The sequence below is a fragment of the Castor canadensis genome, chromosome 2 (genome assembly GCF_047511655.1).
Source record: "Castor canadensis chromosome 2, mCasCan1.hap1v2, whole genome shotgun sequence".
Taxonomy (NCBI): Eukaryota; Metazoa; Chordata; class Mammalia; order Rodentia; family Castoridae; genus Castor; species Castor canadensis.
Window position 1 is genome coordinate 156541322 of NC_133387.1, and position 21031 is coordinate 156562352.

Below are 21031 nucleotides of genomic sequence, written 5' to 3' on the forward strand. Positions count from 1 at the left end.
CTATTGATAATTTACTCCTGCACCTGCTGCTGTATCACTGTACAACAAATGGGGAGCTTTGAAAATGCATTCTGAAGATGGCAGACTAAAACAAGAAGTCACAATATAGGAAGGATTCACAAGTCCATAGTATTCTGAAACAGCTAATTGCTTGGTCTCCCTTCCCCTTGTTAACAGTCTTTCTTTCATTTAACAATAAAACTGATGATGGAAAAGTCATAAAGTATAGGCACAAAACAATTTTCAAATACATCTGATGCAACAAAAAGAGGGTAGAAACACATTTTGAAGGAAAAGAGCCCCCATAATTATAGGATATGGCCCTAATGCCAGAATTAAAGGGCATAGCCTTTATTTTTGACAGATAAGTTCACTTATGAATTTTAGGGTATAGTTATTTTCTTCAGCACTTTGAAGGTACTGGCTTCCTTTTGTTTCTGTTGTGAAGTCAACTGTAAAGGTAATTTGGTTTTATTTTTCCCTTCTGCTTGCTTTTTTTATTTTTCTCACTCTGGTTTTTAAGCAGTGTGCCTAGAATTTTCTTGCATATTTGTCCTTCTTTAGGTTGTAGTACTCCTTGAAAACGGAATTCATTGTCTTAGGTCAGTTTGCAAAAACTCTCAACCTTTGTTTCTTCAAATACTGCTCTGTCCCAGTCTTCCCTCTCTCGTCCTTCTCATGGATGCCTGGGTCCCACATCGCTTTACTGCTCCTGTGCTCTGTACATTTTCATCATTTTTCACTTCCTGCTTATTCTCTTCCTGCTCTCTTCTCCTCTCTTTAGTTATATCTTTTCTGCTTTTTTCCTTTCCTAGTAAGATCTTAAGTACCATATTCTCAGTTTTAGAAAATCCATCAATTTCCTCGCAGCAGTTATGCATCTTGTCATCTAACTTCTTCAACATATCTGTCACCATTATTCAAAGTCCAGGTCCAGTAAGTCCATTACTCAGATCCCCTCCCCCCAACTCTTGATTTTTTGGCTTTGGTGTTTCTGGTACTATGTTTTTCTTTCAGAAATTTTAAACTGTAGAGATAATTTGAAGCCCTAAATTGTGTGTTCTTCCCTACATAGGAATAGTCTTTGCTTCTGGAAGTTGCTCAAGATAGAGACACATCTCCAAGACTATTGTATTTCTGGGGCTTAGAACTGCTCCTTATATCTTCCTAGCTCTATAAGATTTCTGGAAGCTTTGCTTATTCTCCACTTCCTGGCAACAGTTACAAGTTAGGAAATGCTTAGACGGGAAGGAAGCAGCCCTGCATGTTGGACCCCTGTCTGTGCTTTCCTTTGTGACTTCATACAGATGCTTCATGTCTGTTTTCTGATTGTTTCTCTGAGGGAGGGTTGATTTGCAGAGTTATTCTACCAGCTAAAACCATGAGCTAGCCCTCTTTCATTCTTTAATTCTGTACCCACTTACTACTTTTAGAATAAAAAGAGCACACTAGGAACACAAAAGAAGTTACAGAATAATATAATAGCTGCAACAATAAAAATGTACAATGTTGTCCTAATCTGAGGGTAGGAAAGATTTCAGAGCAGAACTGATACCTGACCAGGGTTTTGAAGATTGTTTATGTTTAGGACATTTTTTTTTACCAATCTAGGAGTAAGAAAAGCTTGTATAAACTTTTACAAAACTTAAGTGATATGAGAGATTTAAGTTTCAAAAACCTGTACACATTTCCCACGTCTTGATGGATTTTTGCATAAGTGGTGGCATGCCCACTGAGTGGAAGGAAGCCTGCCCTACAATTGCACCATGTGACACATGCAGGACGGCGGGCTGCCTTGGTAATATCTGAAAGACAGCCTAGAAGTCACTCTGTTTAGCTTTGGCAGGCATTGAAAGGTGGTGTGGAAGTGGGTGCTGCCAGTATGATGTCTCAACAGTGAGAAAGAGGAAGGCTGGACAAAGAACTGAGAGGGCTCAAGTAAAAGGCAAGGAGGGGGTGAGAAGGAAGAAGATATGTTTGAAAAGGTAGGCTAGGGTCAAATTTGGAGTCTGAAGAACATGTGAAAATACTGGCGGGATTTTAGCTGCAGGTGCCATTCCAATGACCTTTGATGGGGGTGGCCCTTCCTCCCATATGGAGACTAGATTTGAGAGAAGCAATTGGAGGCAGGGGGAGCAGCAAGCAGGTTGTTACGTTCATCCAGATAAGAGGTAATTGTAATCAAACTACCACTAAAACAAAATACCTGAGATAATTATATAGAGAAAAGGGTTGTTTTGACTCACAGATTTAGAGGTTCCAGTCCATGACTATTTGGGCCTGTCATGAGGCAACATATGATAGCAGGAGCACATGATAGAGCAAAACCTCTCACTGCATGGCCAGGAAGCAAAAAAGAGTGAGGAGTGTGCCAGAGGGACCCCATAATCCCATTCATAAGCCTGCCCCCAGTGTCCTAAAGATTCCCACTAGGCCCCACCTCTTAAAGTTTCCACCACCTCCCAGTAGTCCCGACAGAGCCACCCTGTGGACCAAGCTGAACCTTTGAGGCAGGTTTGAGATCCAACCTGTAACAACAGTGGAGACTGCAGTAAAGCATCAGAACCCTGATGATTCTTGGTGACAGGTTAGAAACTGGAAGAACTGGAGGTGAGGAAGGTGACATGGACAACTGGTTTTGGCCAGCTGGCTGAATGAAGAATTGTATAAGTCACTGGGATAGGGACACAGGACCAGGTGTGGGGATTGAAGTCTAAGGATGCTGTTTTCAATTTCAGATGGCATTGGCTTGAAATGCCTACCAAGTGTCATAGGTGTCATAGGGCAGCTAGATCTTTAGCTCTGAACTCAGGAGAGAAGGTTGGACTGAAGATAAAAATTTGAAAATTATCAGTGAAATGATGATGATTGAAAACATGAAATTATGTAAGTTTGCCTGCAGGGAGTAGTAGAGTAAGAACAAAATTCAATTCATTAAGGAGAAAGCTGAGCAATAGAAATCTTTGAAGGAAATGCGAGCATGGCCATGAACGAAGCGGTGAAACCAGGAGAAGGAAGTCTCTAGAGCCACAGAGAGTCATGTTAGAGGGCCTAGAAGCATCCACTAGCTTTAGGAATCAGGAGGTCACTGCTCTCCTTTGTGCAGTTTGAGAAAGGTCAAAGGATGGGTGGGAAGCAAGGTGAGAGAGAGTGTGGCCAAGTTCCCCCTGTGTCTCAGTTCCCTTGGCCCCACCTGAGGTGTGTGGGATATTCAGAAGATACTGTTAGCTGCTATGGGCTGCATTTGAATGCAACCGTATTTTTCTTTGGCCAGTGAAATATTCAAAATGTATTTCTACATGTCTGAATACAGTTAAATAGAACCTTTTGCAAGCACTTCAGAATAGACTAAAGATTTCTGTCATAGCTGGTTTTTACCTTGTGAGCTTGCAGTGTGGTCCAGTATTCTTTTGAAACACAATACACATGAATTCTGTTGAAGAATAATAACCATTATGAAGAATGCTGCTGTATTTAATACCTCTTGCTATGTCTTAACACTTTGCTACTGAATATAATTAAGGATCCAGATGGCAAGAATACTGTGAAAGCAATCTGTGTTTCTAAAGGATTGTGGTTATTGAAACAGATGTCTGTTGTAAGATTTCCCACTGGCGGGTCTGGCATTGTGACGTACTCTTGATTACAAGTACAGTTTCATGTGGAGGGTGGTGTTGACTTGGCCATACCTGCAGTGACCCTGTAGTGATATTATTGAATGTGTGACTGAATGCAGCCATATACAAGCGTGGATGCTCCTTGGGCTCACTGACTCCTTGTGGTCTTATCATTCTGGAAAAACAGGTCCCTTCAAAGAGGATCCTGGATTTGCTTTCACAGTGAGTCCTCTATAGAAATACCCAAAATGACAAGCTTAGGCTTTTAGAGTTTAGCTTTTCCCATTTCTGCCTTTTAAAAATCGTCTTAAGTCCACAAAAGTTTTCCATTTGATGGTTTTTGCACAAACACACTTTCCTAATTGCTTATCTTAAGTGTTTGATTCTTCCAAATTCTTTTTTCTCCCCTCTTTGGTAGTACTGGAGGTTGAACTCAGGGTCTTGTTCTTGGTGGGTAGGCGCTCTTACCACTTGAGCCATTCTGCCAGTCCTGTTTGGGCTGGTTATTTTTTAGATAGGGTCTCACTTTGTACCTGGGTCAGTCTGGACTATGGTCCTCCTATTTCTGCTTCCCCACATAGCTTGGATGCCAGGTGTGCACCACTGTACCCAGTCATTTGTTCAGATGGAGTCTCATGAACTTTGTGCCCAGGCTGGCTTTGAACCACAATCCTCTTGATCTCCACTTCCCAAATAGCTTGGATGACAAGCTTGAGCCACTGTACCTGACCCAAATTTTTATAGAACTTAATCAGAAATGGATTCAATTGTCCAAATAATAAACAGGAAGACAAGAGACGAAGTCTAGAAATCACAGCGTAGACTCTTCAATAGTCAGAATCTCAGGGTCTCCTAGAACCTGTAGAAAACCAAGCCTCTGGCGAAAGGCAGCAGTCTTCACCACACAGCCGAGCAGCAGCAGAGGCAGAGAGAAATGAGGGCTTAAGCACATCTGGCATTCTTCTGAGCAATGGTATTGTTCAACCCTAAGCCAAAAGCTCAGACATAAAATGGAATGACCATTCTACTCAGCGTGTTTCTCTCTTGCCGTCGCTGTCTTCACCTTTGTGTCCTCTCTCTGAGCTTCTCTTCTGTCATTAAAAAAATCAAATTAAAATTCTTTCTGTCCACAAACTACGTGATAAATGGTAGATCAGCAGCTTTGTAATCTGCCTTGATTAGATTGCAGCGTTCTATCCCAGCTGTGTGATGTACAGAATATTTACAGATCTGTGAATCTGTGTCTACAGAGCTGTCTAGCATTGTGGGTGTGGGACCTCATCCTCAGTAGCTGAAGACCACCTGCTGCATCTGTGCCACTCAGCTGATCCCACAGGACAGCCGTCTCCAAGCTGAGAGAGGCATTGATATGCGAGGCTTCCATGCACATCTTCTATGTTCTATCTAGAAGCCCTCTGTTCTCTGTCCCAAAGAACAAAGACCTGGAAGCTGGGAACTTCCAGCTCTGGTGCTGCCTGTGACATGTGTTGTGGACAGGACACTGTCAGTTCGGCACTGTGTGTGTGAAACGGTTCAGTAAGACGAGCTCTTGGGTCCGCTGATACAGGTGTCTCAGGTTCCTCTGTTCCTGGCCTCCCCAACCTTCTGTTTCTTCTTTGTGTGCCAAGGACTGGGTGCCATGTGTTTAGACTCATATTCATTCTGCATGAGGCAATGCTACAGTTTTTAAGGACTGGTTTATATTCATAGTTCAGCACCAATCCCATCATTTATGGAGAAGACTTTTAAAGATAAACGGACTCTTAACAGGAATACGTGCAACTAGCCATTAAAGGTATTCAAAAGCTGTTCGGGTCCAGGCAAGATGGCTCACATGTGTAATCCTAGTTACTCAAGAGGTAAAGATTGAATGGATCAAGGTTCAAGGCCAATCCAGGCAAAAAAAATCTTTGAGTACACCATCTCAACTAATAAAATCCATGCATGGTGGTGTGCACCTGTCATACCCACTATGCAAGGAAGTGTAACTAGGAGGATCACAGTCCAGGCTGGTCTGGGCATACATGTGAGACCCTATTCAAAAAAATTAACAAAAGGAAGAAGGGCTGGGAGTATGGCCCAAGTGGTAGAGCATCTGTGTAGCAAGCATAAGACCCTGAGCTCAAACCCTAGTGCTGCAAAAAAAAAAAAAAACCTATTTAATATCGTTACACATTAAAGATAAGAAAGTTAAAATTTCATTGGAATCCAACTATACACCCACTAAAATTCATAATTCAATGCTATCCTATTGGCTAGGCTATAGCAGCTGTACCATATTATACATCGCTGCTGAAATGTACAGTGGTAAAATTGCTCTGTATATCTTCTAAAGCTAAATAAACACTGCCACCCAGCAGTCAGCTTTGTGTCTAAGAGGAATGATTCCATATGCCCACCTGAATGTGTGCACAAGAGCTGTCTGAGAGGTGTTATTCATAATAGCCCCAAACAAGAAACAACCCAAGTGTCTATCAGCAGAAAAACAGATAGACAAATAGTGGTATGTTTATGAAATGACATATTACACAGCAAGAAAAAAGAATAAACTGCTACACATTATAGCATAGGTCAATCTCACAGCATCGTGGTCACATGCAAAAGAATGCCTATGATGTGGTTCTGTCAATGTGGAGTTTATTAGCATGTAAAGCTAGTCTAAAGTGACAGACATTAGCATAGTGATTACTTCTGGTGTGAGGGGCATTGGCAGGGAAGGGCATAGGTGATACACAAATCCTTTCACTGGGCTGCTCACATAGCAGCTTTATTTTGTGTGTGTAAATTATGCCCTGATAAAGAAGAAAAGTGAATTAAAATAACTTCCCACAAACCTCTGTGTAGACACACCCAGGTAAATTCATCTGTTCACTTGCTCAATATACTTGATGTTTTAGGTCAAGGGACTTGTGAGGCAATGGGAGCATGGGAAGCCAGAGGCAAATAGTATTCCAAATTACATTTGCTGTAACATTTCTCTTGGGTTGACACGAGACCAAGAGAATGCTGCCTCTTTGTGAAGCGCAGCAATTCACTTTTTGTAACAATCAGCTAGAACACCTTTCCCCTAAGCTAGGCCCTGGTCCACAGGGTATTCCCAAGGGAAAGTGTAACTTTGAGATAGAATGTAATAGATGGTCTGATGGACTTCTATCCCCAGGAGTAGCTGCTAGAGAGACAGCACAAGCTCTGAAGACTCTGGCCCAGGCTGCCCGTGGAGTGGCCGCATCTACAAGCGATCCAGCAGCTGCTCATGCCATGCTAGATTCTGCTCGAGATGTAATGGAGGGCTCTGCCATGCTCATCCAAGAAGCCAAGCAGGCCCTAATTGCACCTGGAGATGCAGAGCGTCAACAAAGATTAGCTCAGGTGAGCCTCAGAGTCAGAATTGCCCAGTGACCTGCCATGAGGCAAGCCGTCTCCTGGGCACATTTTGCTGGTGTGGATGCTTTTTGATTCAGCAGGTGTTTTGAGAAGCTACAAAAACTGCAACAATGCTGGCCATACATGATACTCAAATGTCTAGTATTCCCCATATTAATGTGAGATCTGCTTAATGAATAGTGAAGGGGGAGAGAAGGTGGCTTTGAATTCAGTCCTTGGAGGTTTAGGACTTCAGGCATAACATGCTTGTGTGGGGCCTGTTCCTGGCCTAGGAGGTGAAGTGGACATCCAAGACCCAGACACTTGGAAGCTTTTACCTCTGATTCACTGTTTCCTCTTCAGAACATTCTTCAAATGCCTGATGAAACCAGTTGGCCAGAGACCATCCAGACAAAGTTCTGGACATGGGGCTGGCTTCCTTTTACTTTCAGTTAAAGGGAGTGACATACCCATCTCTGAAAACCTAACTTCCCCTTGAGGATACCAAAGGGTAAAACACAGCCATTTCAGTATTCTCAGTGGGCAGCATGTTGGCAGCACCAAGTTGGTCTACATGCACTAGGAACATCCTGCTTGCCCATGGGCAGAGTGAGGTGTGGGGCTGGTGGCACCAGCAGAAATCAACCTCAGACCTAGTATCTGTTATCCAAAGAACTCAAGTCCTGGTTCCATCTCAGTGACCTTGACAGGACTCTCAAGGGCAATCTTTCCATTTTGCTCGATAGACGTTACCTGTGTTTCAGGACCTGACTTCATACTGGACAGTTTATGTTTGAGTCACAGAGCTGTGGCTCAGCCTGACATTGGGAAACAGATGGGTTGTGCTGTTCCCAGAATACTGACCCCAGTGTGAGGGTGGAATCTAACTTCTGGAGGAGACCTGGACTAAGTGACTTAGTTTAGTGAACAGTGTCAGGTGTCTGTGGGTGGCTAATTTCCATGCTTGTGTCAGCTCATTCCCAACAAATGTATGAAACTATTTGTACTGAAAGCTGCTTTCTTGTCGGGGTGTCCCTCCTTCCATGTTTCAGGTGGCCAAAGCTGTCTCTCACTCCTTGAATAACTGTGTGAATTGTCTTCCTGGTCAGAAGGATGTGGACGTGGCTTTGAAGAGCATCGGGGAGTCCAGCAAGAAGCTGCTAGTGGACTCGGTGAGAGGATCTTGACTGGGAAGAGGCACCAGGGAGTCAATGGGTCTTCTTCCCCACAGGGAAGGGGAGCAGCTCACCTTTCCCTTAGAAATTCTATATTTTCTGCTACTTTGTCTTTCCCTTGTTTTACTTTCTGACCAACAAAGTTTCCAAGGCAGAGCTTTTTAAGTTTGCTTTCTGTTGGAGCCCATGTTGTTATTGGCTCCTGGGTCATCCCAGTGAGACAGAAAAAGGGTATGGGATCATCTCGCTTCTTATCAGGGCAAGCCAGAAAGTGACTATCCGGTGACAAAGGGGTACATGTGTCCAAGACTCATTGGGAGAGCAGGTAGTCTGAGGACTTTCACCTTGGGGCCTGGTCCCACCTTTGGTTTGAGTCTCCTAAAAGTAGATTTGTGCTCGGTTGTCTGACTCCTCTCTACATGGTGTGTATAGGCTGTGTATGTGAGAGCCTAACAGTCTAGATTAGTTCTCTGTCACTTTCCACTAATGGCTATGGTTCCCACTTATGGTCTGCAAATAACACTGTATTCTGTTTTTTAAAAAGTAATTAACAGAGTGAAAAAAAATTGGTGGCTGTTAGTTAGAAGAACATGACTTGAAGTTGGACAGCATTAGCCTTTTAGTTCTAAAGACTAAAACCTCGACAGTTTCCATCTTGAGAGAGACAAAATAGGGTAATGGTCCAGAGAAAACAGATCCTGGAGTCAGGTGCCTGGGCATGAATCCTGCCTCAACCCTGTAAGTAAGTGTGAACACCTGAGGATAGCCACTCTTATTCTTTTCACATCCATGGTTTGGCTCTACTAAGTGAGTATTCTATAAACGTTGAGTGAATAAGTGAATGTAGATGTGTTAAAGATCAAGCTTAACATGAGCTTAGACCACACAGAGTCTTTTAGTCTTTATGACTCAGAAATGCATCCCTGGGCTATCTTTCTTCCCTCCACAATGCCTTCCTTTATCCCTCTAGTACAAGGTAAGACTTCCATGGGATGTGCCTTCTGTCCCCATAGCTACCTCCGAGCACAAAGCCTTTCCAGGAAGCCCAGAGTGAACTGAACCAGGCAGCAGCTGATCTGAACCAGTCTGCTGGGGAAGTCGTCCACGCCACCCGGGGCCAGAGTGGAGAGCTGGCTGCAGCCTCTGGAAAGTTCAGTGATGATTTCGACGAGTTCCTCGATGCTGGCATTGAGATGGCCGGCCAGGCACAGGTGGGTATGGAGGTGACTGTCTGGAGCTGACCTGAACCTCTCCACTCTGATGGGCTGCCTACCTTTGAGTCTGATTGCATGAATGGGAGTAGGGAACCTGCAAACAGGCCCCAGTACATTCTTTTTGCTGCTTAGAAAGCTCCATGACCTCACAGGACTGGCATGCCCAAAGATGCTATCGGCTTGTGTGTGGAGTGCCCCTAGGGATGAGGGGTAGCTTTTCCCACGGTCCTCCAGCAGAATCTACCCTCTTAATATGCCATTCGGGATGGGGAGAAGGTAGGAGAAAGGAGAGTGTGTAGCAGAGTGAACTGAATTGAATGGAGTGAATTGAATGAAGAGAGCTCATTCAATGTGGAGTAATGTAGATAAAAATATAAGCATTTGAGGTTCAGTGGGCTCATTTGAATGGACTGTGTCTAATACTGGGTGTCAAACAATTAAAAATTACCTCCTCAGATGAACAGATAAGCCCCTTGTTTAGAATGAGGGAGCATGACTGGTCTGGCATCAACTTGCAGGGCTGTTTTTCCCAAGTTCCTGTAAACTCACTAAAAGAGAGATCCAGGTGTTTCTTGCCCTGCTACCTGCAAAGGGTGATTTCTCAGATGACAAACCAAATGTGAAACGTGTTCTTCGTCTAGTTCAGGATGCTGTCAGCTCTGAATTTTGAGACAATGCTGGTCGTTTGTGCCAGGCTGAGATGGACAAGACACTTGACAACTCCAGCATTGTTGAGCAAGATGCTAGAATTGTTGCCTGGTCTGTGCATTTGTGCTGCTCGCTCACTGGCTCACTGGCTGTTCTCCTCCCCCTCCTTTAATGCCTCACTTATGAGAAAGCAGAGGTTCCGGGTCACTTGGACATGAATTTCTTTCCCTGCTGTAGGCATCTTGCTCTGAGCATCTGTTTGGAGAAGAGTAGACACTAGTTAGTGTCTCAGTGAGTTCAGCATGTACAAGCTGATTGGCTAAATGAGATCTCTGCTGATAACTTGCCTCCACTTCCGGATGCTGCTCCTAGCTTTCTGAATGCTTCCAGGAGCAATGGGAAGTCTAGAATGACTGGCTCCTTTTGATCTTCCAGACGAAAGAAGACCAGATTCAAGTGATAGGGAACCTCAAGAACATCTCAATGGCATCCAGCAAGCTGCTATTAGCCGCCAAGTCACTCTCTGTAGATCCTGGTGCTCCCAATGCAAAGAATCTTCTGGCTGCAGCTGCAAGGTAAGAATGGGACAAAATAGACCTTCATATGTGCTTAAACAATGTTACTGCGGTTGGAAGGATATGCCCAACATCCTGCCACATTGAATGAACAAGGAATTGGTGCCATCCTTATGTTATTAGAGTCAAGTGTGACGGAAATTCTGGTATTTTATAAAACTGGCTTATTTCCATATTCTTTTCCCCCTCTAGAAGATCCTCCATCTGTCTTTTCCTACAACCTCTTCAATAGGGACTTAATTACACTTAAGGCCTTCATTGACTTGTAAACACAGTGGCTTATTGAGATTTTTTTTAAGTAATGCTAAATCTTTCAAGTTATGGAAGTAATATATGCTTGTTGAAAAAGAAATCAGAAAGTACTGAAAAACAAGAGTGCATTGTTCAGAAGCCATTCAGCAGGCATTAATTAAGCACACACTGTATGCCTGGCATGAATATTGGATTGGATTTTACATGTCCCATCCATCATCGGCAGAAGCACTCTAGTTTAAGATGAAAAGTGTGGCACAGGAAGTAGACTGGTTTTGAACTGATGTAAGTCATGAATCTGAGTTTGGGGTGATGTCAGTGTCCTCCTTTCCTATTACTTGCTCTTCAGGGATGTGAACAGTACAGTTTGTTTCTTGGTCACCACTGTGGCACTCAGTAACTAGTGATTGAATGCTGGTTTGGTGACAACTGTAGTGGCAACCCAGGACAATTGTTTTGTTTTATTTTGTTTTGTTTTTGATACTACTAGGATGTGGACTCAGGGCTAAGCAGGTGCTCTTCCACTTGAGCCATGACCCCAACCCTTTAGCTTTGGTTATTTTTGAGATAGGGTCTTATGTATGTTCCTGTTCCTCCTATTTACAGTTCCCACGTAGCTGGAATGTCAGGAACATACCACTCCATCCAGTTTTTATTGGTTGAGATGGAGTCTCTCAAACTTTTTGCCAGGGCTTACCTTGAACCATGATCCTCCTGATTTTGCCTCATGAGAAGCTAAGATTATAGGCTTGAGCCACCACGTCTGGCTCCAAGATGATTTTATAGGAGCAACCTCACATTCAGTTTCCCAAACCCAGAGGGGGGAGATTTAATGGCTCTGTGGTGTTGCAAGCATCTTCTCAGCAGCACTTGCCATTGTATGAGGTGTAGGAAAGCTAACAGTGGGGAGACACTCAGTGAGAAACCATGAGGGAGATGAGAGTAAGTGGAAACCATTTCAAAATGGGCAGATAAGGGATTAGCTTCCATTCTGCTTACTTTTTATTTTTAACTGGTTTTGTTTGTTTGCTCTTTTTGTTGTTGTTTTGCTTTGTTTTTGTTTTATGACTTTAAGTGGTCTCAGTCAGGAGACCTGCATTCTAGTCCAAGCTTTAATCATCGACAGTCATATCGCTCAAGTCCCTCAACCTGTCTACACTTTCCCATCTGCAAAATTGGGGTGTGAGCTCCATCATCTTTAGGCTGTCCAGCTTTCATGGTAGTCACAGTTAAGTTCTGTCTCTTCTCCCCTCTGGGCATACATGCAGTGGGTTTCTTTTTTATTTTTATTATGGAGGGTTAGACAGCTGACAGAGTTCTCTTGTAAACCCTTGAGTTTCTTCATTTAGTCATAGGTAATGCATTTTAGTACCAAATAATAGCTAGAGCCACCAAGACCTGGAAATTATCTTCCCATTTTCCCACCACCATTGTGCTTGCTTTGTGATTATTCCAGTCATCACAGATGGGGTGTTGTCTGTTCTGTTGAGTAGCTATTCCTGGTGTCACCTCCCGACCCTTGGTCTCTTCTTTTTTCCTACAGACTGTGGATAAAACAACTGATGTTTCTAGGTGTCTGAACTCAAATGTTCTTCATTATCTTAAATTTTTTACATCACTTCCAAATTATAATTTCCAACATGGAACGTGTTATTCATTCTCTTAAATTGTGAGAAGAAGGAAAGAATATAAATTGGCCTTTTGAAGCCACACAGACCCTGAAGGATGTTTCTGGATTGTTTCTGGGTATCTGCAGGCCTCTGGGTGGTAGTACTGAGGACAGGACTGGAACCCCAGATGAAAAAGCCGTCCCTACCTATTGTCCTGGCGTTCAGCCCTGACAGAGAGCAGCCTGAGGGGTTTCCAGCCAAGTAAGCACTTAAAAGCTCCACCAGTGAAGATGATGGTCTGGGATGGGACCAGTGAAGATGCTGGCACATCTTCCATGGTTTCTTGGAACATTCTGGCAACTTCTATTCGTGGGGTGGTTTCCCAAGGGAAACTCCAGTCCTGCCCTGTGGGGTCAGCAAATTTCTCTTGGGGCACAAAGCTCTTCCAGGCAGGGGTCATTCATTCCTTCTTGTTCATTCATGGTTTCAACACAGCTGTGTGTCACAGGCCTGACATGGCCAGCCCCAACACTAGATGCTGGGCACCTGCTGTGAACATGGCATGGATGTGGCCCAGGTAGAGTTAGGGAAGGACACCCAGTGAACCCCATGTTTCATTTAGGCCTTGCATAAAGCATCAGGGACCTGGTTTTGTTGTCCTCGGTCTTCAGTTCCACTGCCCACCCCATTCTTGAGACAGCCAATCCTGCCTTTCCCTCCCTTGCATGTCTCTGCCTTGCCCCATGCTCCTGCTGTCAGCAATGCTGAGTCCTGACTCTTTGGGGTCTTTGCTCCTTCCTGCTCTGGGAAAAGAGGTTTGCTTGTGGAGAAAATGTAGAGTATGTGTTTTCTCCTTGGCTGCGAATTCTGCCTCTGAGTTTAAGGGTGCTCATGGACCCTTCCCTTGGGGAGTTTTCTGTCTGTATCCAGCTTGGTCATCTTCGTCCTGTGACGAAGCTCTGGCTTTTTGCTGACAAGTTGGGTGATGCTAGATACTCTTTGTCAACTCTTCTCCCTAACAAGGGGATGGTCTCATGCTCCCTGAATTTAGTAAAGGAAATGGAAAACCATCACCAGGCCTGCCAGGCTTTCAGCTACCTTCCTGTCCTCCAGTGGTCTCTCCCTAGGAACTGGCCCACTGTTCCTGCACTGCTGGCTACCATTTGGTTTGACATTCCTTCCAGGCAGGCTTCCTTCTATCTCCAGAGACTATGAAAAAGGACAGCCCAGCATTCAGTGTGAAGGGGAGGAGGGCACTCCACTGTTGTTCTCATCCAGAATGTTCCCCGCCTTTTATCCAAATCAGGATCTCAATCAGCCCTGACTTTCAATCACTTCATTCTTCATCCACAGCTTCCTTCTGTGCAGCATTCCTATCCCAAGGGTGAGGTTAATTTTCTTAAATGCTGCCTATGAGTCCCTGCATTTATCTGGCTTTTCATTCAGCAATCCATCCTGTCCTGTCTCATGTCATGTCTTTCTTTGTGTCTTGTCTTTCATTGTCTTGCCTCTCCAACTAGATTACAAACACCTTGTTATCCTAGGGAAATTTAGACTGTATTATTTTTTTAATCTCCATGCCTTGGGAATGATGGGATGCAAGGAATAGTTGTAAGTAGAATCGATGGGCTCTTTCTTCCCTTCCAAATTGCCTCTTCCTTGAGGATAGGAACTGTCTTATGCTGCTGGGCTACACAGCATGACTCTGTTCCTCCCGCCTCCCCCCTAATAAAGAATGCCAGCCAGAGCAGTCAGACTTAAGTTGACTCAATTCAGTATCTCGGGACACTAAATAGTTTTTAGTTTAGAATCCCTTCTTAACTTCTGTGATTACAGATCCCAATTTTTATAATATGCCTAGATAAAGAATAAAATACAGGAAAATGCTAACTATAGATTATGAAATTATGACTATTTTAGCCTTTTGTATTTTTATATAGCTTTGAGCATTTAAAAAAAAATACTGTGGGCTGTTGACACAGCTCAAGTGTAGAGCGCCTGCCTAGCAAGCACGAGGCCCCAAGTTTAAACTCCAGTACTGCCAAAAAAAATTTTTTAATGTGGAAAAAATAAAAGTGACTTTAGATCAGGCCTATTTGGATTCACATAGCACACAGACCCTACTAATTTTGGTGATATTTTATTATAATATAAACTGATTGTTTTGTAATGCTTGAGATTTATTAGAATTTTTCTTTTAAAAATAATCTTATAATCTGTCATTTTTCTATGAATACATGTGGGCTTGTTTATACTGATGGGCTTATGCTGTATTGTACTTAATCATATATCATGACTGTTCTGTTACATTAGTAATATGCTGTACACCATAGATTCTGGTCTATAGTCCACCAAAATCCTGCTGTGGACTGAATGTTTATTTAACAGTCCTTTATTGTTACACATTTCCCTTCCCATCCTTTGCTTCTAAAAATAACTGCTGTAGTTTGAAACATAAAACTATTACTTTTCATTGTCAAGTATGCATAACCATTTGCCTCTGGACCACTTAGCTTATTACATAGTTATGTAATACAGACTCTAGTGAGTAATGGGGATTAATCATACCTAAATAATGCTATTCTGTCATGGGTCAGTTACCCAAGTGACTCAGTTAGACATGCAATGCTGTGCTAACATTTTTCTAGATTAGCCAACAACAAACTGTTAGTCTGTTGGGTTTTTTAATTCCCAAGTTTTTGTTTGAAAATTTCTTACATCTACACAAAAGTTGAAAGAATAGGAAAGCTAGCAGCTTCCCTACAACTGTGTCTCCTCTGGATTCACCAGCTGTCAAGTTGTTAAATGGAAAAATCCTTACATAGAAACTAGGTTTCAAAAAACAGGCAAAGGGCTGGCAAAGTGGCCCAAGATGTAATGTGCCTGCCTAACAAGCATGAGGCCCTGAGTTCAAACTCCAGTACTGCCAAAACAAAAAATAATATCAACAATAAAAAACAGGTAAATAAGAGACACACTTAGAGAGAAATAAACTAGATGGAAAGCTTCTATGCCGTGTGGATCACGTCATGATGGAGGCATCCTCCACCCAGGTTATGTTGACAGGTGCCAGCCTATCTTCTCAGACGTAGGTCTTGGGCCACCCTGCAGGGCATGGTGTTAGACTTTCTGAGGGACACTTCCAATAAATAGATCATGGACTGCACCCTCCAAGGTCATTGGAACTAGGGATTTTCCTGCTATCCCTGTTGTTCTTATCCTGCTTTGGACCATGGAAAACACAGTGCTTCCCAGTGGCATCCTAATTAAGCACTTCCCCCCAAATAAACAATCCATTAGAGTTAACCTTATGAAAACTGTTTTGGCATTCTTTCTTGAGTTCAAGAATGTTTGTCTTCTTCCTTTCACCCTAGCTAAATTTAAAATTGAAAGCAGATTCTCATCAAATAATTAAGCTGATTGCCTTTGTATATTGGCAACATCATTTCCCATCTAATTTGATATTCTGTGGCAAGCTGCAAAACCAATTTAACTAATAAAATGAGGCATCTTTTATATTAGGCAGTGTTAGTGATTAACCACTACATGGGTCCTATTTTGGTTTTGTTTGTTTTAAGTTGCCCTTTAGCTATAGTGGTTAGGAAATGTGAATAGAATTCTGGGCCCTGCTGGAAGTGTAGACCGATTGCGGCCTTGCAGAAAAGGGTTGTGGGTCTGGCTTTGGAGTCAAATAGGCAGGGATGGGTTTAAGACTTGTTTCTAAACCTTATTTGTGCATCCCCTTAGGAAGTTACCTCTAATTTTTCATTTATGAAACAAAGGTGTTCAGTTGTTTTAACCAGCACATATTTGTGCATGTTTAGTAGGTCCAGTGACCATTTGATACAAATATGCAATGCGTAATGATCAAGTGTAGGTAATTAGCATTTCTAGCTCCTCTAAAGGTATCATTTTTATTTAACTTTAAGACTTTTTATAAACCTACAGTAATCAGCAGTGTGGTATTGGTAAAAGATTACACACATAGGTCAATGGAACAGAATAGAGAATTTAGAAGTAAGCCCACACAAATGTGGCCAATTGACTATTAACAAAGTTGCAAAAGCAATTCAGTGGAGAAAGGATAGTCTTTCCAACAAATGGAAAGCTAGAACAACTGGACTTCCATATATACAAAAGTGAAAAACAAAACTTTACCCTTTATTTCACACCTTATAAAAATTAACCAAAAAAGGGCCTTAGCTTTCTAAATTATCCATGTCATAAGTCAGGACTTGTTAGGCAGGGCTGATCATAGAGAGTGGAATCCTTGTTCATATAGAAAAAAATCTGGGCTACCTCTTAAATCCTAAGAATAGAAGCAGATGTAAAATCATACAAGAGGTTCTAATTTATTCCTATTAATGTTAACAATGAAAAGAGAGAGTTTAAAGAATGGATTTAGGGAAGCTGCCAAGAACTATTCATTCATACAAAGTTTACTGGAAAGAATAAAATCATAGGCCCATTTTACTCTATCTACTGTATTAGAGAATGTTCAAAGTATTCCAAAATAGACAAAGGTGACCAAGGCAGCCTTGCTCAGGCAGTCTGATTCCTTGTCAGCTGCTAAGGAAGGGTCTTGAAAACAGTGTTAATATGTCTTTGCAATTTGTAGCTTCATTGCAAATTCTTTCTTATGAATATATTTTTTAGAAAATCCTAAAACACTTACCTTTTTCTGTCCTTGTCCCAGGGCCGTGACAGAGAGTATCAACCAGCTCATCACCCTGTGCACTCAGCAGGCTCCCGGGCAGAAGGAATGTGACAATGCCCTGCGAGAGCTTGAGGTGGGTCCCTGGGAAGGCTGCTGAGGATGGAAGAGTGTGGTGTATGCACAAATCTGTGTCCCTCTTTTTCCCCTGTATGCCCAGTTTTCTCTCCTCTATCCTTGACTTCTGTCTTTCCTAGGAAACTATTGGAGCCAAAGTAGCAATCCAGGTAGGAAGGACGTGAAGACAAGTTAGTTTGGTAGGCTTGTCATCACTGCTTCCACTTTTGCTACTAAGTTAACATTTACTTTGTTAAAGAATCCTTTATTTTGAACAGGAAGAGGCCTGTGGTATTGGAATTAGGCTGCAAATGAGCAATCTTTGCCTAAGAAGTATTGAAGAGATTATTCTAGAACAATTGGGAGAGAAATAGAGGCTGGAATAGGTGTCCCTTTCAGTTAAAAAAAAAATTTCTTCATGCATTTTATTCTTTAACATGTGGGGGCCCATAGGAGGATACCAGGGTTAACACCTCTGCACAATCAAGAAGGCTGGGGGGTTTCTAGTAGCCCAGAGCCCAGCTTTTCAAATTACTCTCCATACTCAGGTATTTGTTATTGAAAATCCAAGTGTGCCCTACAGGAAATTAATGTGAGTCAACTCCCTGTATAGCTATCCTTATCTCAACCAGGAACACTTGTTCCTTCCTATTATTGCCTATACTCTTTCTTCAACAAAATTAGAGATAAGGGCAAAATAGTTTATGCTGGGTATTGAGGGGGTGGGGGGGGAGAGGGAGGGGGCGGAGTGGGTTGTAAGGGAGGGGGTGGGGGCAGGGGTAATAAAACAATAAAAGAAAAAAAATCCAAGTGTGCTTACAGAATGTGAGTAAAAAGAAAGTCAGCATGCCTATGTATGTGTAAAGCAGTCCTCTTCAATGCAGGTCCTATGGAAAGGGCCCAGTAGCTATCTCAATAGATATCGTTTGATTGTACTCAATGTTCCTTTTGTCTTCTGCATCACTACCATGGGTCTACTAGGGTGGGAATGGCCATGGCATTGAAAGGATATGATTGAGGCCCTGACAGTGTCAGCAGGCCACTGTGCACAGCCAGAAGTGAGAAGGAGACTGAAGCACTCTGAGAAGAGTTGGGATTGTTTCTTCCATGGGCTGAATCACTGCTGACTCTTCTCAGATCACTTTTGCAAGTATACATGACGTGTGGACTGTTGATCCAAATGAACTTGGTTGGCTGAGGTACATTGTGCTTTAACAGTATCCTCAGTTGCCAAAATTATGATGAATTGTTGGTACTGAAGCAGTTTGATTATCCAAAGAGTGAGAAGGTCTTCAATGAAATGAGCTCATTCTTTGTGCTGTCCTCTTTCCCTACCTTTAACTGAACATCTCAGCAGTTCCCATCACCCACCCCACACTTTGTAACTCAAGTGGCGCTATCCTTTTTTATTGACTGTGCACCAGAGGCTGCTGGATGCTAGTGTATATACTCCCAAGGGTAAGGAGGCTGAACAGATATATCCCAAGCTCTTGGCTACTGGAAGAGTCCCTCACAACTGGTGATCCAAGGTCATCACACCAAGAAAGCTAGTGATGATTTTCAGGAGTTTGGAGACAGAAAAGCAGGCCCACGCCCATTTCCTTGATGGGGACCCAAGCAAATGTGGACATTTTCTATACTTATAAAATTAAAAACAAATGAACCATCCCAACGGGCAGCCTTAGGGAATTACCTACTTTCGTGCCTTTCCATTAAAAGGTTCCAGAATGAAGTACTGAGGATCCTTTTCAGTCACAAAAAAAAAAAAAAATGAATGAATGTGTACTGGAAATGAAAACTCCTTAGAGGATGTATCTAGCAGAGAAATTGTGTTAATTGACCATGAATATGTTGCGTTGCATTAACATCCGAATTTCTTAAAAAAAAAAAATTAAAAATCTCCACCTTCTATAGATCCCATGCTTCTCCAAAACTAAAATGAGATTTTCATCTCTGGCAAAGCTAATGTGAGGCCCCCAACCCTGCTTAGTGTTGGGTTGCTAGTAGAGAACCGGAAGTCATGCCTCCATGATCCAAGTAAATGTGCAATGGTGATGTGTATGAGAAGTTGGTGGTTGTCTTTATGTTGAATCTCTCTTCTAAGCCTCTCACTTACTCCGTCAGTTGTGCTCTCCTTTGCAGACTGTCAAGGGGATGTTGGACAATCCTAATGAACCTGTTAGCGACCTCTCTTACTTTGACTGCATTGAAAGTGTGATGGAAAACTCCAAGGTAAGCCTGTCTCCGTGCCATAATCCAGAAGTGAATGCTGCTTTTCAGTGGGGGACATGGAGGTGTGCTGTGTGCATCTGCCTTTGGCAACTGGGTGGCTACATTTGTGGTGAAACCTGTAGTCTTTGCTTGGTGCTTCTCAAACTTTAGGGTGCCCCAGAATTATGTGAATGGCTTGTTAATCACCAGTTGCTGGGCCTCACCCCCAAGGTTCTAAGTCAGCAGAACTGAACTGAGCTTAACATACTGCTTTGTTTTTGTTTTGGGTTTTTTGTTTCTTGTTTTATTGTTTTGTTTTGTTTTTTGAAACAGGGTCTTACAATACAGCCTAGGCCTGGACCTCGCTAGGTAGCAAAGACTGGTCTCAAACTCACAATCCTTCTGCCTCTGCCTCCCAAGTGCTGGGATTATAGATGTGTACTGCTATGCCCAGCTGAGTCTGTATTTATAAGAAGTTCCCAAGTCCTACCCCTCTAATCTGGAAGCCATACCTGAGAACCACTGCTTATATCATATCACAAATGGGTCTCATTATAAATTGAATTGCTTATTTCTACCCCTGGGGCTGAACTGCTTGGAAAGTCCTTCAGTGACTATGAATTATATGAGATCCTCTGTGTGTGTTTATTTTTGCCATCCAACCATGGCATGTATTCTCAGAGGGAGTAAAAATTGTTTTTGTTTTTGTCAGGCCCTCCCCATCTTAACCCTACTCAGCAAAATCTTATTCCTTAGTATTTAATTTGATGGGGGTGGTATTTGGAAAAAAAGTCTAAAAAAGATTCCTTAGTGTAACAATGAAGAAGGGGGGAAAAAAGCTACTGAGAAACCCTGATTTGTGGCAATCATGGGAGCATCTTTTGAGAATACCTATAAAATCAGAAGGTGATAACAAAATGCAAGCAAGGTGCATGGTTGTCAAGCTGTTGCCACCTTCTTTGCTCCTGAGCACAAGTGTGTGTTTTTGCATCATTTCCACCTGAGCATTGAGAAAACATCTATATGGTGACATCAAGAAGGCTCAGTTCATAGTGAGCTAAGATTAGAATTCCCTCTCTCTGGCATCTTTTATGGAATTCCAGATTATGTAATGAGAAGATGCATATGTTTATGTACTCAAGTCCTGAGACACAGTGGCATCTTACAGAGGAGAGCAGGGTTAGCAGGGGGAAATACTGTACATAAAATACTCTCTAATTGCTTTGCTCTGCAGTCCTTATGTAAACAAGATTATTTTGTACATCTCAGCAATTGCAAGGACTTTCTTTCATTTCTCTTTCCAGTATGGCTTATTGACTAATGAATTGCTCTACGTCAGGTTTTAGACTTGGCAACGCCATCGTCCCTCCAAAGTACAGGCCTTTCTGCTCCATCATCTGTGACCCTGGAAAGCTTGACTTGTCCTCCAGGGACATGATGAGGTCCACAGAAAACAGAACACCACATTGGGGTAGATGCCCCACCTCTGCCCATGTAACCTTCTTTGTGACCTTGTCAGGGTATTTGATCTCTCTGGGTTGGATTCTGAATATTAAAATCATTTTCAGCTATTATTTTTAAGCCTAAGAAGAAAA

At 42.6% G+C, this 21031-nt stretch overlaps 1 protein-coding gene across 15 annotated transcripts in view; it reads left to right on the forward strand.

The window, feature by feature from the left end:
- Positions 1 to 21031, forward strand: part of Tln2 (talin 2) — a 409346-nt gene that overhangs the window by 303184 nt on the left and 85131 nt on the right. For all 15 annotated transcript variants that reach the window (XM_074066109.1, XM_074066110.1, XM_074066111.1 and 12 more), the window contains 6 exons: positions 6778 to 6986; positions 8033 to 8152; positions 9169 to 9366; positions 10453 to 10592; positions 17151 to 17244; positions 19368 to 19457. In XM_074066109.1, coding sequence (XP_073922210.1) covers positions 6778 to 6986; positions 8033 to 8152; positions 9169 to 9366; positions 10453 to 10592; positions 17151 to 17244; positions 19368 to 19457 — 851 coding nt within the window. The remainder of the gene's footprint in view (positions 1 to 6777; positions 6987 to 8032; positions 8153 to 9168; positions 9367 to 10452; positions 10593 to 17150; positions 17245 to 19367; positions 19458 to 21031) is intronic.